Genomic DNA, 19,915 nt, shown 5'->3' on the forward strand with positions numbered 1-19,915 from the left:
AAAGGTAAATGTAGAAAACAGTAAAGATGCATAAGGAAATGCAATCCAAATAAAGTTCTGGGAATAATGTAGGTTTTGCTTTTTTAAATATATATATATATATTAATATCTGTAAATATATACTTGGTTAAAAGAGGCTCACTGTGGTCAATTAGCTGAGTAATTGTGTGGAGTGTTGTAGGTCACAAAGAGGTCCATGTCAGCTTACTCTAGCTTTGGAGCATTTTCACCATGCAACACAAAGGGAAAGAAGAATTCGTGCCAGTGAGGGCAGTGCTCATACATGGACTGCTTAGCAGAAGCATCCAGTTGCTCATAGGTAGCTCTTTCTCTTACAGAGATGGAGATGTCTGAAGCAGGGGTTGGACCCAAACCACACTCTGTTGTTAGACTTAAATTGCTAGAGATGGGAGCTGGAAACTGCTGCACTTTCCTGGTGTGCTTGTTCATTCATTTCCTGGTGTGAGTGGTCCATTCACTGTCGATGCTGTAAGTCTAAGGTGCTTGCAGCCTGCACACCTCCCGTCCTGCGCAGCGTTACTGAGGTCTCGGCCAGAATGCTTCAGTTAGGTTTTTGTGCTGCTTTTCAGGAAAGTAGCGGACAGTTTGGAGAGAAACAGACAGCAGCAGTGACTGTCCTCAAGAGGTTTTAAAATCTTACATCTGAGGGAAGTTTGAATCAATTCAGGTTGTTTAGTCTAAAGATTAGGAGAGTGGTGGGGGAGGCAGATATAATCTCCAGATAGTTATAAGTGCTAAAGAGAAGGCTGTTCTTTCTGTCTGTGGTGGAGTAGGTGAGAATAAATGGTTTTAAACTGGGGCAAGGGAAACTTAGATTTGCTGTTAGAAAAAGCTTCTTACGGTAAGGATATAAAGAATAGATCATATTGACTGGATAACGTTTAGCATTTCCATGATGGAGTTATCTGTGAATGTGCTGGAAAAATGTTTGTCAGGAGTGATGTGTAGGTATTGCTGATTCTACCAGAGACCTGAGGGGAGACCCCTTGAATGCTCTTCTATCTCTTTATGGGCTGCGACCTTATATCAGTGTTGTTTTCACCTCTTAATTGGTATTCAGGCACAACCAATTATTAATTAATGGTATCAAATAACATATTTTAAAAAGAGTTTGCTTTTTACTGCAGATTGTTTAATAATAATGCAAGATGCCTATTTTATTTTTAAACTGCACCTTTTAAAGGAGATGGAAGGCGAGTTTGTGGTGTTCCCTTTTTTTCCCTGTGCATATGCCACTGTCTTTAGGGTAAAAAGTATTTGGACAGTAATTCCAAAGGTCTGAACTAGATACCTGAAGCTAGCCGAAAGTCATAGTTCCTGAAGAACACAGCTGTCACGTTAAACTCCTTGTGCAGCCTGATGGTAAGACGAGTTAAACGAGGCCAGCAATGATGCAGTCTGAAACTGGCATGGTCCTGTCTGCAGGATTTCTAAAGCTGCCTGAGTGCTCTAGTCTAAACCTGAGTACAACATAGTGGTTTTCCCTATTTTGTATCTCCTCTGTTTTGTTGTGCAGTTGAGATGGTCATGCTGCTGCTCTGTTTTCAGTACTCCATCTAATTAGACATTCTTTTGTAACGTTGGCGGTAGAGAGATGCTGCAATCCAACTTCCAAATGGCCTTAGGGGAAAAAAATCTACTAACTAAAATAAAGTAAGTCAGAGAAACAATTGCTTCATTCTGTGAAGCTCCGGAATTAATTCTGATAAAATCAGATTCTTTGTTTTCAGTTGAATGAGAAATACCATGGGTCTGGAGTGTCTTCTGTACTCGTTAAAGGGACTGAAGGCATGGCACTAAGGGGCATAGGAACCACCTTGGAGCTGTTCTTTTTACTGAAAACAAAAAGAGGCAGAAGTTTCCTAGTGGCAATCTCATACAGGCTCCAAGGCTGTCTATCATTGTCAGCTCTTACACTGCTGGAGAGGATTCTGTTCGTGCCAAAATGTGTTTAGGCTGAAAGTCTGTATTCATTAAACTTTTCAGAAACCTTCTGACCCACCTGTCCGCTCCAGACAAGAGGGGCTGTTAGTAGCTCTGAAGGCCAAGTCAGACATGTTTCTAACTGAGTGTGAGTGCTCGTCTTTGTAGCGCTGGAAGTTGTTCCCATTCTTTTTATGCAGGAACCTGGACATGTGTTTGCTGACATCCCCAGCCAGCATCTCCTGTGTATTTCTGCATGGATCTCTCTGCTGTTTGGCAGAGTTCCTTCTATGTGAGAGGAGTTCGGTCATGCAGGAGGGAAAGGCAGAGGAGGAGGAGGAGGGAAGGATTTGATGAACAGTATGTCATTTTAACAATGCAGTGAATAACAAAAGTGGTGTTTGGTAACTTCCATACATACCCTCAGAGGGTACAGTATGTGGAAACTGAGTAACTAGAGCTGAATTGTAAGAAAGCAGTAGCTTATACCCCAATCCTTATTGAGAGTTTATTTTTCAGCCTAAAGTTAAGCATGTGTGCACAACTGATGCTTGAATGTGCAGTGTCGGGAGAGTGTTTGGATTCCATCTTGTGCACCCTGCATATAGTTATTTTTGCTCTGAAAGCTATGGACAGGGAAATAAAATCAGAGAATTGGACCTGGGTAGGTGGCTGAGGAAGTAATTAAAACATTTTCAAATGGTCTTGATTTTTTTTTTTTCTTAAACTAAAACTTTTGGGGAAAACGAAATAAACCCCGAGACAATCCCCAAAACAGTTGATGGAAATAAATCCAGTTGTAACTGTCCAGAGACACCCACAGTTCAGCTGAGATGTTTTTTTAGGACTTGAGAACACTTATAAACATCAGGAAATACTATTTTCTGTTTCTTTTAAAATCTTGCTAGATTTTAATCTTTTCTTTCTTCTTTTTTGAGAATCCATGTATAAAGTCATACTAGTTTCAGAGAGGCTGACATAATGTAGATTTTTAAACAAAAATATGTTTGTACTTTCCTAACTCTTACAAGTAAGAGTTTTTAGTTAGTTTCAGTATATTAGAACTTAAGTACTATTTAGCTACTCTTGACTTAGTGACATATGTTTAGAACTTTACCATGAAGAAAAAAAGTTTATCTTATCAGGCAGCAATTTAAAAAAACCCAGTTTTTTAGGGAAATTTTCATGAACCAAATCTGGAAGAGCAGAGCTCAGCAGGTTGCTTTCCTCAGGTGCACGCACAAAAATCCATTTCTGGCATGACAACCTGAGGACTGTTAGCTGGAAGAACGAGCCAAATTACATCCATAGCAAGGAGGTGCAGCTAGTGGAATTAAGACCTGGGAGGTGACAGGACGAAATGGGAAAGTTTTTTATTTTTTTGCATTTGCAGTTTATTCTGTAACTCTTCTGCTTTCAGGAGATCCTTGCCCCACCCCGCCACTTGCCTCCCCATCCCCAGACTAAATGCAATACTATTCTGTTTCAGTTCCCCTTTTTTTTGTTACTCCAAGGGAGCTAAAGCTTGGCTATTGAAGTAAAAATGTTCTGAACACCAGCTAGTACAAAGATACTTCTTTTTGGAAAACATTTGACTGGGCCATATTTTCTGCTTTTAGATTTTATAATTTTGGAATTAGTCTTGGAAGCTTGCCTGTCATACAAAGTCAGAAGTGACCAAAACAGAATTTCTAGTTTCAGAAATATCTGGCCACCTGATTTTTATACAGAAGTAGGTTTGTGCTTATTTACTTTAAATAATACTGTCTCTCTTGTCAGAAGGGCACAAAACCTGAAAACAAAGAGCATCTTTAAATTTTCCTGCATCTGAGCTTATAGTACTGCTCTGTTTGTTAATCTTACCTCTCTAAATAGCACAGATTTGGAAAATAATATGCATATGTTAAACATGGTATGTTCATTAAATACAAATAAAAATTCCTATGCAAAATACTTTTATGGTTTCTTGCTGAAGCCAGGGGTTGTATGTCGGTCAGTAGCTCCTCGGAAGTTTGTTCTCTTCATGATCTAACTTACATCTTCCTCTTTCATAATATATAATTTCTAAATAAGCAGTGTATTCCTCCATAAGGCCAAAATACTCATCAGTATTAGCAAAAAAGGAGGAAGTGTTTTGTGAAACCAAGTAATTGCTGCTTGTATTTAAAAGTCAACCAAGCTGTCTGAAACTGGTTAAACTGAAATATTTCTTAATATTTGAGCAATTAACTTTCCTTGTCCATCAGTACTGAACATATGAACAGCCCTCCTTCCGCTCATCATACAGTCAAGCTCTCTGTTCTCCCTCCCTATGCTTTTTTATTGAATAAACATTATTTAACCTTATCTGATAGGTGTCATACTGTGATGAACAGAAGGTTAAACTATGAAACATAACAGTCCTTCTCCCAGACAACCACTCAAGTCTGTATTCCCAGTTTTTCAGAAGTAATTCTTGGGTGGTTTTTTAACTAATCCTATGTTGCTGTGTTAAGAAAGTAAGCTGTAGTTATATTTATACCTTGTTTATTTTAGTAAAATTGGTAACGCACTTTGTAGTAAAGTTTGTCTAAATAAAATTTCTGATGTAAATATTGCTTTTGTTTTAACATCTTGTTTCTGTTATAGCATTGTAGTATTACTGCACATACTACATAAATAGTAGTATCGAAGCAATGGAGTTGCTTTGAATTAGGCATATCTTTTTGTCACTCAGTTGTAGATTACAGTTGGCTTCAATGGAGGTATGATATCTTCACAAACTAATTTTCGATGTATGGAAGACGTGTCAGAATTTATTTTTTCAGGCATTTCATTGGGGCACTACAATATTGCTGAAGAATTTTCAGCATGTTCGGGCTCCGTGTTGTTTCTTTATGCTTGCTCTGTATTACAGAAGAAATAACTCAGGTGTTACCTCTTGCTCTCAGACATACAATGTTGCTGTGAAAACCAACTGTGTATCAAGTGAATGTGACTATACACACCACAAAATCTGGGGGTGAATATGCTTTTAGAGGAGTTTTGTTGGGGTTCTTTGTGTGTCGTCACGCCCTGCCTCTTGTGTTGTGAATTTGCTTGTTGAAGGCTCGTCACTGCTAAGTCAGGAGAAATGAGGAACAGGATCAGGAGCAAAGGGGAGGGAAAAGACAGGATGGGGGGAAGGGAGAGGTGGCCAAGATCCCCCATTTAGTCATAGTGAGCTGTTAGAGCAGTTCAGTTATTTGTGGAAATGTAGCCTGAGTAGCAATGCAATATAATGGCCAAACCCCATCATTACTCAGCTAGTGGTTCTGTTCATAAAAGGGAATTTCTGCAATTAACACGTACTTCAGAGCAGCTTTCCTATCTGTAGTATACTGGGTTTTGGAGAGGGTGAGTTTTGGTGGTTTGGTTGGAGATGTGTGTGTGGTGTTTTTTTGTTTCTTTTCAATAGACACATTTTCCTTACCTCTAGGAGGAGTAATTCTGAGTTACCGATGTTTTCCTTTTTCTCCTTAAATTCACCACATAATAGCACTGTGTTGATTCCATTGGCATATGAAATTGAATTAGAAGTTTATTGAAAGGTCTTTTAAACAAATTAATCTGTCACTGTAGATTGACCAGGAGGATCCTATGCACTTTCCCTTTGCTTCTGAACAAGGTGATTAAAAATATTGCATCTCCCCTGCTTGCCTGTGCCCATGCCTTTATCTGGAGTTTTAAAACTGCTTAACATCTACACTTGTTTGCTGTAGGATAGACCTTCTTCTGGGCACTTATGTACCTCCCTGAAGTTTCTCCTAGGAACGGAACTTTTATATGTGACAAGTAAAATGAAATGCTGAGACTTAAAGGAGTTCGGCATATTCTTAGATTAATTAGACTGCCTGCTTTGGGGGGCAAAAGCAAGGATACTGGTTTTGGTTCTGCTCTCCTCTGCATTTGAAAAAAAAAATCAAGAAATAGGGCACTGATTTATTTTCACCTTTCTGTTTTTCCATCTTTGCTTTCCCTGGCAATCTTGCTTGCTTGCTCCAGTACACTGCATTACCTCAAAAGGCTTAAGATGTGAGGAATGATTCCTTCTGCTGGGTTATAGAAAGAGGATGATGGAGGTCTAAGTGGGAAGGTAGAGGGAGAGTGTATAGAGAGGGTAATAACTTTAAGAATAGTATTTCAAGTGGTAAGATCTTGGTTACTAAATTTGACTGATATCATTTTTAGGATTCATATAGGAAATTCTGTGTATAAATGTGATCCTACACCTTCATTTATATTGTAATAATGGCAGTGAGTGGCAATGTTTCTTCAGTTCCATTGTTCTTTTAGCCTATCACACCCCATAAAAGTCACTGTTCTGTTAACTGAAAAGGATACAGCTGCCTCATATATCTGAACTCACTGTAACAGAGTAGAATGTGAGGCATGAAGCAAGTCTACTAGATCCTTGAAACACTGGAGGAAGTTGGAGTTAGAGAAAGCAGTTAATATCTAAACTTGGCTTTTGGCCAGGACACCAGGGCAAATCATAGAATGGTTTGGGTTGGAAGGGACCTTAAAGATCACCTAGTTCCAGCCCCCCGCCATGGGCAGGGACACCCCCCAGCAGCCCAGGCTGCCCCCAGCCCCATCCAGCCTGGCCTTGGGCACTGCCAGGGATGGGGCACCCACAGCTGCTCTGGGCAGCCTGGGCCAGTGTCTCATTGTGAAGAGTTTCTTCCTAATATCTAAGCTAAACCTACCCTCCTTCAGCTTAAAGCCATCACCCCTTGTGCTATCACTGCCTGCCCTTGTGAAAAGTCCCTCTCCAGCTTGCCTGTCGGCCCCTTAAGGTACTGGCAGGTGCTGTAAGGTCCCCCCAGAGCCTTCTCTTCTCCAGGCCGAACAACCCCAACTCTCTCAGCCTGTCTGCACAGGAGAGGTGCTCCAGCCCTCTGATCATCTTCATGACCATCCTCTGGACTCCAACAGGTCCATGCCCCTCTGATGTTGAGGGCCCCAGAGCTGTACATGGTACATAGATGGGGTCTCACAAGAGTGGAGTAAAATAATAGTCTAAGGAGTACCTTTAGGAGTTGTCTAATAGTTCTAAGGAGTACTGTGGGATTTCCACCACGGCTGGTCACCACCTTGCTTTTACATATCCTGAGAAGCAGAAGCATATAATGGAAGGCTGTGTTCTTCCTTGCACTCCAGGTAGGGTGACGCTCTGCCCGAAGGTCAACAGTGACTGAAATGTATAACTTGTCTGAGCTGGAACTGAGCTCATGCTAACATTGTCTACTACAAAGTTACTGTGGTTCAGTCCTGCCGGACTGTGTACACTAAACTGAATTTTACTAGAGCAGCTTAGTCACCATGTATCTATCTACGTACAGCTGCTGCGTACATGTTCCTTGCAACAGGTGTCTGCAAGCATCACTTTTTTTCTTGTAATGTTGTTCATCTTTATAAGATAACTGTTGTTTATTACTATTGCATTTTCATGCACATCAGTCGCATAAAACACTACCAACCAAAATGTAGTCCATATTTCTCTTGCAGTTTTCTACTGGTCAGTATATCCACTTGCCTTCAGCACAGTTGCTTTACTTTAGCTGTATAAATATACATGCTGTTGCCTTCACTGAAACTTTGATAAAACAGAGCCTTTCTAGCTAATGATGTTGCTAATCTAATTAATAGTGATCTTTAGAAAACAGGAGAGATGATTTAGTCCATGCCAAGACTTTTCCTTTAAAATTAGTCTTTCAGTGCAATTAAGAACAACAGCTGAAATGATTTTCTTGCTATCTCTGCATGCTTACTAATTCCTCGTCTTTGATGTTGTGGATTAAAATGGTTAGGAAACAAAATTCTTCTTTGTTTGGGGAAAGGAAACAGGGTAAGGATACATTATTTTATGCAAATAGACGCTTTGAAAAATCAAGGCCAATGGTTTTGTTACTTTTAACCTACTTTATCATGGACCTCTGAATATATTTATTTTTTTAAAATAAAAAATACTGACTTATTTAAGCTGGGAGCATGAGGGGCTTAAAGCTCTTTCTGTGTTTCTCTGGAAAGAATGAAAGGGTCTTTGTTCCCGTTGGTTTCCAGAGCAGGTGAGCTTACAAGGTCATAGATAAGCTGTGCGTCTTCCTTCAGAGCAGTATTGCATGCGAGTTCTGTCCCAGGCTTTGGAACAGAGCAATGATAAAGGTGAGAAGCTTTTTGGAATCACATGTGAGTTCTTCTGTTAAGGAATGTTTCTTTCTGATTTATGACAACTTGTTCCTCTTGGCTTCTGGAGTGATAGGTGAATGAGGCTGAGAGATCCTGAGAGGTGTTATGACAATCACTGAACAAGGAAATTCTGTATTTCTACCACATGTGGCTCTCAAGAATTTTTCTAAGTGTAGAAATAGGATAGAATGGCAACAGCTTTGTCACAGCTGAAGATGACTGACCTGGAAAAAGCATCTATTTAGTACAATTTGAGTGACTAACATCACAGATGATAGTCAATGATGAGGAAATAGTTTATTAAAATAAAGAAGCCTATTGTGATAAAGTGACGGTCTGATGCTTATCGTCTTTATCTCACCTTAAATCCCTACTGTAGATAAGGAGTGATTATATAGAACTGGTAGACTGAGGTCAGGAGTGAGCCAGCTGTTTACTTGATGGTCTTAGTGGTTTCACAGACAAATGGAAAGAAACTTCTCCCTTAAAACACTGGGCTCACAGGGCACAATGGAGGTGGTCTTGGTGTGAAAAAAATTAGCCAAACTGGGAACTCTGTTGGCACAAAAACAGTTCTGAACTTTTTTCAGAGCTGTTTACTTTCTGCACTATTCAAATAATGTTAAAGTTTCTTCAGATGTGGTCAAAGTTGGTTGAAGGGGCAGCTAAGCTTTCCAGGCATTGTAACTCCCTTCAGTGATTTGTGAATACAAAGGTCTTCTATTTCCAGGCTTTTCAGCCCTTTAATCTTCACAGGCACAGATGTTCAGGCAGAGGTTTTTATACAAAGAACGGAAACCCAAATCATTTAAGCTGGTAATATTTACACTTACCACGTACTGTAAAATTCAAACGGTTTACTACATCTCTGATTAAAGGCTTCCAAAATGCACTGAAGGATTAAAATAGCTGAGCATACTAACCAGGCAGACATGTACACATTGTGTCATAATGTTTGGTTTGGCCTCTGCTCCATTCTTCTGCTAGCCTTGAGAGATCTGAGAAATTGCTATCTGCAAGTTTTAGGCTTGTTTTTGGTAGAGTGTTTTTTATCAAACCACCAATGTTCCACATGTTTCTTGTAAGAGGCATAAAAATTATGGTTGTTGCAAATGAACATCTGTAAAATGGACTGTAAAGATTTTCTGCTGGGAAATTGTCATGGCTATATAGGTATGGCCTTTATTGGAAATTGGCCGAGCTAATACTGGAAGAATATTTCTTTTAAGATGCTTAGACTGGTGAAGGAATTAAACTAGTTCCATAAATATGTTTACAACACTGGCAGGGAAATATGATAATGTTACACTTGAACAGATTCTAAACCTAAACTACAATTTCCTCAGCTCATTCAAAATTTGGCATGCTCTGCTCTGAACTGCAGTTCAGTTCTAGTTTCTGTGAGTTGTCTGCTTATGTTTTTACACTTGTGAAATTTTAAGAGGGCAAAGACTAGCTCTTACTTTGTGGGATGATTGGTCATTGATCAATTGTCTAATAAGATGGTGAACATCCGTGAAGAACACTGTTTTCATCTCACCTCAAATATGACGTACGCATGTTTTAATAATAACAATATACTATTATACTGGCTTTTAAAATCCTCAGTCAGGCTGAGCCTGGCTGTGATAAAAGCTGTGTGTACATCTTCTGTGACAGGCTGTGCTCTAATGAAACCTTCATCAGTCAGAGCTACAAAATCAAGGAGGTGTGACCCTGAGGTAACGGAGTAAATAAGAAGAGGTTGTGTTTTCCAAGAGCCTTGACACTCCTTTAATGGTGACAGTTTGGTGTCATAGCATGGGTGACCATGTGTGGTGTAATTAGAAAAAGGATCATGGAGGGACAATGAAAAAATGCCTAAAGCCTGAAGGCTGTTGAGGAATGTTAACAGGATTAGGGCTCTTTGCTCTGGGAAGCACAGGACAAATATGAGAGTAGTAGTTTAAAATAAAAAATGGCACACTGGCTTCTGTTAGTTCCACTTTGCATCCAGCACATGAACATGAGTTTGCTGAGTGAATATCATTGGTAGCATTTTTCTGAGCAGGTGATAAAATGTTCTTCTGGATACAATTTCTTTGCTTTTGGGTGAAAGTAATACCATAAAGTTTTGCAAAACATACATGCATGCTTGTCACGGCTCTTTCAAATGTATTATGTAGTTAATTTGGTCATGAATCCATTTAAATTCAGGACATTTATCCAGGAAACAGAATTACTGGATAACATGTTAGAAATTAAATCTGTGAAATATAACATTATTGTATCTAAAATGAAATTGGAAAAAAATCAGTCAGAAATGTCTGATTTGGTTTAGATAGCTCCAGGTTTAAAGCCTGCCATTGTCTTGAATCCCTTTTCAGTTTTGAATTTAGACCACTGTAACATGCTCAGTATCTGCAGAATACTTCGTAACTTGGGCTGTGACTATAGTAGCTCGCTTAATTATGTAGCTGGTTAAAAAGTATATGCTGTCCAAGCATTATGATCTTTATTACTGTGGAAGTCCATCAGTAATGCGAAGTACTGTGTGTAGCATCGCACGCCCGTGTCAAAATGTAGGAGTGGAAAAGGTGCTGAGAATGAGGGCAGTCCAGACTGGCCTGTTTTCCTTACAAAAAGAGACCGCATAGATTTGGACTGTTGGAATTCGGAGAGAGATCCTGGAATGAGATTTAGACTGTTGGAATTCAGAGAGAGATCCTGGAATGAGACTGTGTTAGTGATTTCAAGTCAAACATGGTAGTATGGTGAAGGAGAATACAGAATGAATGAGTCATCATTTACCACAATGAATAAATTTGGGGGAGACAGTGAAATTGTCAGGCTGTGTGTTTAACCGGAGGAAAAGGAAGCACTTTTTCAATGTGAAATGCGCAGTCTTTTGGAAGCCAAGGTTAGAAATGTGCTAAAAAAGGTATTGATTGTATTTGTGGAGATTACGTCCAGTAGTGGGTATGAAAAACAGTTTGAATATGGTGTTTTGCTGAAGGAGCTTCTTTGCTTCTTCCACAGTCAGAAATACAATACTAGGTTAAATGGGCCTCTGATTTATTGACTTTTTTCTGCTTTTCTGAACAGTTAATTTGTATGTAAACTATAGTTTAACAGGGTGAAGTATCCTGTAGTATTTAAAGTCAGTGTTTGTCAGATCAGTCAGTCTGCATTGTCAGTCACTGTTGTCGTGCACATCTAGTTAATTTAAAATATTTGTGGCTTTCAGTTCGAGTGATGTTTCCTCTTCAGGGACATTCTTGTTTTATGTAGTTTCAACAACTGCTGCGGACATCTCAAGATGTGAATCTTCTTTCTAAATTCTGACAGAGGCAGTACTAGAAATTTGCTTTTTATTTCAATAGCCGGTGCACCCCTAGCTTTTGCTGGAATTTTTGATTCAGGATCAGAGTGATTGCCGAGTTATATGAATTCATGATAAATTATTTTTCTGTTTAAAATGCCATCTGTGTCAATCTACTGGTAACATGTTTGATTCAATAATATCTGAAGTTGTAATCTAGTAAAAGTGAGGAAAGACTAAATGCTTGTCGTAAGTCTAAAACTACAGGAATGACAATTATTGCATTAGGCAGCAATTAAATGGAGAATTAGTCTGCCCAAAAGGTACTAAACATTCAAATTCTATAGGGTAACTTTAATTTTCTGAAATCCTTTAAAATTCAGAAGTAAGCAAGTGAAGAACATAAAGTTAGATTCCTTCCCCCCGTGCCCCCCAACATAAAAACCAGTGGATGTAATTATGTAATTCTGCTTTCAGATTTCAGTTTATTACCCATGATATACAGAGTTTTTGTTACTGTGTAATCTACATGCTCATGCCTGTTGATTGAAGATAAGTAAAATGTGTGTATGAAATATTTTAAAATCAAACAAACTTAATTGCACTGTAGCTCCTCTACAGTTCATAGTAATGTTAGATGCTAGTTATGGATTTTTAGTTGTACATTAAGGGTTAGATTCCATGGTCTTAAATATTCCCTGTGCATCTATTTAGTTCTGCATGGAATCGGTATGGAAGGTTTTGTGTGCAGAAGAAACCCAATGCCTAGTGAGCATTTAAGTCCCTGGGAGTTGTACGTATTTCATTTGAGAGGAGATTTTGATGATATGTTTTTAACTGTCTGTCTTAGCTTGATTAGTTGACCCAAGGAAGCAAATATGAGGCATGTTGCATGGACCTGGGGAAAATGAAGGAAAACACAGGAATTAGAATTTGTTTTCCTTTCTGCCATGTGGATAAACATCTCCCTTTTTTCAGTGTTGACCTCTGCTGTCTTAATTTCACTGGCTTGCCTCTGTTTAGTGTTCAAAACCAGTAACTTAAATCACAAGTATTATCTTACAGATCTTGTACAATGAAACAACTTACAAACAAAGAACAGGGAGGGAAAAAACCAAACCTCCAAGAAACAGAGAGATTCTTAGTATCTCTTAGAAAGATAAAAAATGGAAATTACATTGTTTCATAGATGCCTGCCCACAGGGTGCGCAGTAGTATTCTCTTTCAAATTTTGGGGAATTCTCTTATCTTCTTCACTGTGACTGAAACAGACTTTGGGCTGGTACTGATGTTTTTCTCCTATATTATTTCTAAATAAATGATCCCAGTATTGGGAAATTTTGAGCTTCTGACTGGTTCTGATTAAATCAGGTCATTCGTGACTGCTTAAATAGGGTGTTTTCCTGGCTTTTTATTAATTTTCAGTTCAGCCAGGTTCATTTAGGTAAATAAATTACTTCCTTTCTGAAGTTACTCAACGTATGAATGATGTTTTTGGAAAAAAAACCACCGACCTGATGAACTGTTTTAGAAACTGCCTAATTTGAATAAGACAACTGTCAGAATAAAACCTGAATGTAATGCAACCTCTGTTTACAAGAGTAAGCAAACTAGTGAAATATAAGAAATCTGGGGGGAAAGAACAGAAAGGGATGGAGAGTGCTGATATGTAAAGGAAGAAGAGTGGTCCTACAACTACCCTTCTGGAAATCTAGCCTCAATTCAGTTTGCCACTCCCTGTTAGAAAGGTGACAAATTCAAAGGTATTTGGTGCATAACAGTAGTCATGAAGAAAATTTCTGATTTAAAGAATCTTTGATTGCAACTTGATAGGACTTAGTGCAGATGTAGAAATTGCAAGCACTTGTCTTTTCTTTATGTTGTTTACTTCACAGCTGTACCTAGTGGAATGTATTGCTTCCACTTACAAACCTTGTCCTGCCAAATAACTGGAAAGGTATAGGAAAGAAAGAAAGGGCTAGAATTATGGGGTGAAATTAAGGGGGAAATAGACTGAATTTGTAGAGCAACATATTTGGTTGTTGATTAACTTGCAGTAGATAGAAATCTTTTTGATGGTGCGTTTGTAGCTAGAGCGAATATTCGTAGGTCATCTAGAGAAGGAATCAATCACGAAGTATGGGAAAGTAGATTAAAATGGGTTGGTTGATTTCTCCCTCTTGCAGGCTATGTGATTAAGAAATTACTTTCATGACTTGGCAAGCAGAATTCAGTGTGCATTTTGCTTGCTCCCCAGCGTAGGCTCAAACTCTTCCCTTTAGAAAGTGTGCTGTTTAATAGGCAATTTCTAAAACAGAGAGGAGGAGGGACCTAGCATCAGGAATCTTGCAATATGTGGTGTTTCTGAGATGTTCCGGAATACTTCAGCTCCCATAGCTACCTGTAATTTCTTGGCTGCAGCTTGGAGCTGCGGTAGGATTCGTGACTGGCTGCAAAGCAACTTGGAAGTGGGAGGGCTGGGATGGGGGGTGACCCCTGAGAGCTGTAGGTCAGCCCCTCTGCCCTGGGGAAGGGTCAGCTCTGCCTTAGCTGTTCCTGGTAGAGATTCAGCACGGTGCCAGGATCTCCTCAGGCAGTCTGTTCCCGTGCTTTGCTTGCCTTTCCACTAAGAAGTTTTTCTTACTAGCTAATTTGGATCACCTCTGATTAAATCTAAATCCACTGTTCCTTGTGTGTTGGCTATAGACATGGAGAACAATTTGCTGCAAAGAGAAAACAGCTCTTTGTATTTCTGTGACCTGTTGGGAAGGCTCATTGTTGCCCCCTGTTTTCCATTCCTTAAACTAAGCAGCTTGAATTTATTCAGGCTTCATAGTAGGTTTCACCGAGTAGATTATGCCGTCATTCACATGTCATCTTCTGTAAAGATTCATCTGTAGCCCCTGTCTTTCTCAAAGTAAGAAAACAGAGAACTTAATCAAAAATGAAAGTGCATAACCTGATTTGCTACCGAAAATTCCTGTCTCAAAATTTTGTCATCTTATAACGAAGTAGTATTGATGAATATACATCAGTATAAAATATTATATTGTTACTTTTTTTTTGTTAGCTTTTTAATTTTTATTATTATGTTCTTACTTAACTAGCTACATGAAACCACATGGTGCTATGTCTAGAACATTTTTACTGTGATGATTAAGGGGTGTGAAATTACTTTACATTGCCTTCAGTCATTTAAAGTATCATTTTACCTGAAACAATTCTTGCTGCAATGAAGTTTGGCAGCCAGAAAGTTCTCTCTGCAACAAGTCAACACTTGTCACTATTATATCAGTTTCTGTTTCTGCATAATGAAGTATTTGTTACATTACTGGTGACTTGAGTTGCTTGCAGACTAATAGATTTTATTTGTTGCCTGCATGAGTGTCTTTGGCTTCTGAAAAAAAAGGTGCGCTGAACCATCATAGAAATGATACCCCAGACTAATGAAAACTGAGTTGTCTGATAACAAAGCACTATTAGTTTTATAATAAGTAAACCTTACTGCAAACCATCAGACCAGAAGTGTCCCAGTGTGTGACTGTTACAATTTTATATCTGTGGTAGAACTACATTAATGTGTAGTGTCAGTATGAACAGTGAATATTCACTGAAAATATCACAAACTGAAGAATAGCTTGTTTAGTTGGTCAAATCATGAGCCAGTGGTGTTCTGTTACTGGATATGAAAGCAAATTTAACAGCCAGAAACCAAGACTTTGTTGCATGTTATTCATAATTTTGACATTATGTGGTATTAGGTTGTACAGGCTATTGAATTTAAAAGGCTGATGCCAAATGGGGTACCTACAGGAAAAACCCATATTAAATACAGAGCCATCTGCTCCTGTTTTCAAATAACATTGGAGAAATGGGTAACATATCACATTAATGCAGATGCTTTTTATTATTCAGAAGTTATAATTAAATGCAGTTTTTCCTGTGGTTGGTGATGAAAGTGTGAGAACAACCTCAGAGGGGGGAAATGTTTCAGATTATGTAGACCACAACTGACTCTTACACAGCAGCACCACAAACCCTGTGCTGGCTTGGCTTTTCCTCTTGTAATGCTGTATTCAACCCGTGTTTGCAAACCACATTCCACCAAAGCCTGCCATGTTTATAGCTAGCTGATCAGTAACTTATGCTCACTGGCATAGGTGGTTTGCAGTTCACTTAGTGACTGTGCATGTTGTCTGTGACTAGAGGCAAAGTATGTAGATGTTAATCTTTTGCTATTATAGGATAATGCTGAGGCAAAATTATTAGTGGAAGTTACCCGTTTAGGAGGTCATCCTTTGAAGGGGAGAGAAGTGACACAGAGACAGACAAGGCTGTCTTTCCAAAGGTCCTTTTGAGGTAGCAGGAGAGGTATGGCAAGCATTTGTGGACTGCCTTTTGTGTCTCCTAATTGAATTGATATACATGTGTGCTTGTTGGTACAAAGGTTGCTCAGGATATAAATAAACTGTTAAAGGATGGTCATTTAAATGAATGTTCTGCATATTAGTAATTGTGAGGATCAGACATTGGAAGGCTGCTTTGAAAAATTTGTGATTCAGCCAGTTGGACAAGGGAAGCAACAGAAAACCTATGTATTTAATGAAAATGGATCTTATTTCTGTGTGACAACTCTGCCCAGTGGCAAACACAGAGAAATCCTGACTATGTCTAACTCCAGGAATGCATAAAGCTTGGGGCACAAGTCCACAGCGGGGTGGGTGGTTGTAACTTCTATGCTGTGTTTATACCTTGCTAACCACAAAGTCAGGATATTTAAATATTTGACTACAGCTTGAGGGGTTAGCTCTCCTTACACTAACAGTCCCTGCCCTTCCTAATCCCTCCCAGCTTCCTTCAAGACAAACACACACACACACACACACCCCCCCCTTCTTTGGAGTTCTTATTTGTTTTGCTTTCCCTGTACTGCTGAAGAGTGGGCGTGGACCAACTTAACACCTGAGACCAATAAATTGTCTTTCGTTGAATTTGATGGAGATTTCTGTGAATGTAGGATTGGATCATCCTGAATAACTCCTTTCCTTGAAGCATTGATGGGGGGGTGGGGAAAAAGTGGTAATGTAAGAGTTAACAGCTGCAGTGTTTGTGGCTGGTTGGAAATCGGCCTGTCCTTTTATGTCATTGCTTTCCTAAAAAGTTCCACATTAGAAGGGAGTTCCTGAAACATTATTGCAACCACTAGCAATCTCCATTGCGGAGGCATCAGAGTGGAAAAGAGCAGTCAGTGTCTGTTGACCCAAGTTTGTCACCAAAAATGACCTTACTTCCTGACCTTGCTAGTATTATAACGGTTTGCAGTCTCCACATTTCCAAGCTTTGCATTATGCAGTGTTTTCCGTTGCCGAGAACTAAATAAAATCTATTCCTATCCAGACAATCCAAAAAATATTTTTGGTCTGAGCAGTTGATGGCTGTAGATCTCCTATGCTGGCAGAATGGGCAGCTGTTTGACAGGGTATGAATAAGACAAGTTACTTCCTATGTGGTTGTTTCACTTAATGGCTTACAAAGGATATTAGTGCTCTCCTTGTATTACAGTGTGAATTCTTGTTCCTAAGTCAGTCTGTTGTGCCTACAGGTTCCCCAGAGGATAGAAGAGCAAAGAGATGCATCTGAGGATAGCGGTGCCGGCATCCCGGGCATGTGGGGCAGCTGGGGGCCCTGGTCTGCCTGCTCGCGGAGCTGCAGTGGCGGTGTGATGGAGCAGACGCGGCCCTGCCTCCCGGCCTATTACCGTGACAGGGGCTACCGGTGGCCGGGGCAGCAGTACCCGGGCTCAGAGAGAGCTCTGGCCCACCAGAATCCCCGCCACCGCGAGGACTCGCTGACTGCTTATCCTGGCCATGTCATTTCTGCCATCCGCACATCTGTGCCGCTTCACAGGAATGAAGAGCAGCTCTGGGCTGGCCTTCGGGCCTCCGCTTCCTCTGGAGGCCATAACAACAGCCACCTGAGCAGGGGGGCACTGAGGGGCAGCAGGCATTCTCAGTCCCAGAGGCAGCACGCCAAGCCAGAAAAAAGGTACGTGTCTGGGCATGGATCTCATTCTTGCTGTGAATGATGTGTCTTCAAAAAATACCAACTCTAATCTGACATGTCGTTCTTAATACTTACGGAAAGGTTATCAAAGGCTAAGACTGACTTTTACAATGTTAACCATCTTCTGTGGAAGGCTATACTCCCTGTTGACTACTTATACAATAGCACCCAAGAACAGATATAACTATTCTACAAATGTACTAGGCAGATTATCTAATTTCCCTTTAAGATTTGTTTACGATTTATTGACATATTTTTCCTTTCTTGCTACACTCTCGTTTGATATTTCCATGTTCACCATAACGATAAAAATCAGAACAAGTAACAACTCCATAACTGGATTCCTAACTTCAACAGCCATTCTGATTTTAATTGGTTGAAAAAAAGATTCATCAAGCTTCTTTCATGAAGAATAGCCAACTACCCATCCACCTTTTTCCTAGTCAGAACTCTAGGTTTGTTTGGTATTTTTCAGAGAGTTTCTATTATGGGCTTTTTGTTTTCTATTTTCCCTTTTTTGTTTTCTACCACCTCTTTTAGCAAAATTTCCTGTTTGGTGAAACTAAAAAATGTGGTTGTTCAATACATAGAACCATATATGTATTTATCAATTTAATTATATTAGCTGTTCAGTCTTTAACACTGGGTGGAAGTGTGCTGTTACATTCAATTGCCATTAATTCTCCAGTTTCTGGAGAAACACTTTCTTCTCTTCTTAGATACCAATATATCAAACTTTTTTAATATATGTATGAAAGGAAAACAGATGTGTTTCCAGTTTGGAAACTGAGGAGAATGGGCATGGAGATCCCCTGGGAGGGAGTGCTCTTGAAATGTCTCTCTGTTCTGTCTGTCTTTCCTCAAAATATGTATTCAGCAGTTCTCTATTTTTTTCCCTCTCATCCCTCTTCTGGGAAATGCATGGAGATGGACTGCTTTTTTTTTTTTTTGGGGGGGGGCGGCCAGATAGTTAACAAAAAAACCCAAACAAGTCAAACACCCACCCACCCCCCCAAAAAAAAAACCAACAGAAAAAACACCTCCATCTTTAAGATTCTTAGATGAAGCAGTCAACTGTAATTCCCCTTTTAAAGACATCTTGCTGACCCAAACGAAACCAAAGAATGTTACCTTGAGGCAATATTCCAGCCTGACTGGAATAAGACAGTAGGACTCTGTTGGTGATAAAGACATCCTCAGCCCCTGCAAGAAACTCTCTGTCTAAAAAAATACTTGAAAGTAGGAATTAATCTGTTAGTGAGGCACAAATTTGAAAAGGTGGGGCCAGCTTTTCAGACATTGATCTTCCTAGGTGTTGGCCGTTCCCTTTAATCACTGCTTCGTCTGTCTTTCAAACCCATGCAAATGGATGGCCTAGACCAAGTATAACTTAAGTATGGCACTGATCATCTTATAAAATTTCAGAGAATGCCAGAGGCAGGCTTTTAGTAGTCGTGTTAACATGACTGCATTAGGACAAAAGTTGTATTTTCTTTTTTCTATTTTCCTACGCAATCTTTTACTATAAAGCACTTCTGTTCCCAGCTGCGCAGCGTAACAGATACAGGTTGTAGTACATAGCTGGGTTATTACTAATATTGGAAGCCTGGCCTTGAACTGTCAGCACAAAGTCATTCAAAGCCTGTTTGCTCCAGCCCCTTGGCACCCTCCGTCTCCAAGGGAATCCCAGCTGGCCCGGCTTCTGCAGGACCTGCTGCCAGGCTGCTGGCACAGCTGGCTTTCCATCCCTGCAGGCTGTCCCCTGCTGCTGTGGTGGCCTCTGCAGGCCGGGAGAGACTGGAACAGTTTGGAGCAATCACTGCAGTTAATGGCTGAAACAGGAGAGGACAATTAGCAGAAAATAATATTGACTGTGTGCAGAAGTGAGGTGATGTTATTACCTAATAAGTGGTTTGCCACACGAAATACTAAAATGACCGTGATGTCCTTTGTGCCTCCGCTTTCCCTTATGATGGAGGCCTTTTCTTTTGAGAATTCTTGTGCTTTCTTAAGCACAGTGCAAGCTTCTGTACCACAGTTGATTTTTCCACCCCCACACACACACTGCCCCTTGGCATAAGACTGTGGATTCAAGGTCACTGTTTTAATCTTATTTGCGTAATAAGTAATTTTCATCTTGTGTTAGGAGAGTCCCTGGTGGCTTTAAAGCCTGTTGTATTGCATAACTTTCAGATTCTTTGGTGGTGACTGTAAAAACAGAATGAGAACAAAAAATGTTACTTTAAAATGGAGTTACTAGAATGGCAAACCTAATGGTTCTCCTTAATTCACAAAATCCAGTGTACAGACCTTCTTTACAAAGATTACTGGTCCTATCAGATATATGGAAAATGGATTTCAAAATGTAAGTTACTCTAGAGATGATTTGCATACCGT

The 19,915-nt window shown here is 39.7% G+C and overlaps 1 protein-coding gene across 1 annotated transcript in view; it reads left to right on the plus strand.

Annotated features, from left to right (window-relative positions):
* Window positions 1-19,915, plus strand: part of THSD4 (thrombospondin type 1 domain containing 4) — a 320,033-nt gene that overhangs the window by 25,494 nt on the left and 274,624 nt on the right. The window contains exon 4 of the mRNA XM_056347267.1: window positions 17,058-17,500. Within this exon, the coding sequence (XP_056203242.1) occupies window positions 17,058-17,500 (443 nt within the window). The remainder of the gene's footprint in view (window positions 1-17,057; window positions 17,501-19,915) is intronic.

The sequence above is a fragment of the Falco biarmicus genome, chromosome 7 (assembly GCF_023638135.1).
Source record: "Falco biarmicus isolate bFalBia1 chromosome 7, bFalBia1.pri, whole genome shotgun sequence".
NCBI classification, from domain to species: Eukaryota; Metazoa; Chordata; class Aves; order Falconiformes; family Falconidae; genus Falco; species Falco biarmicus.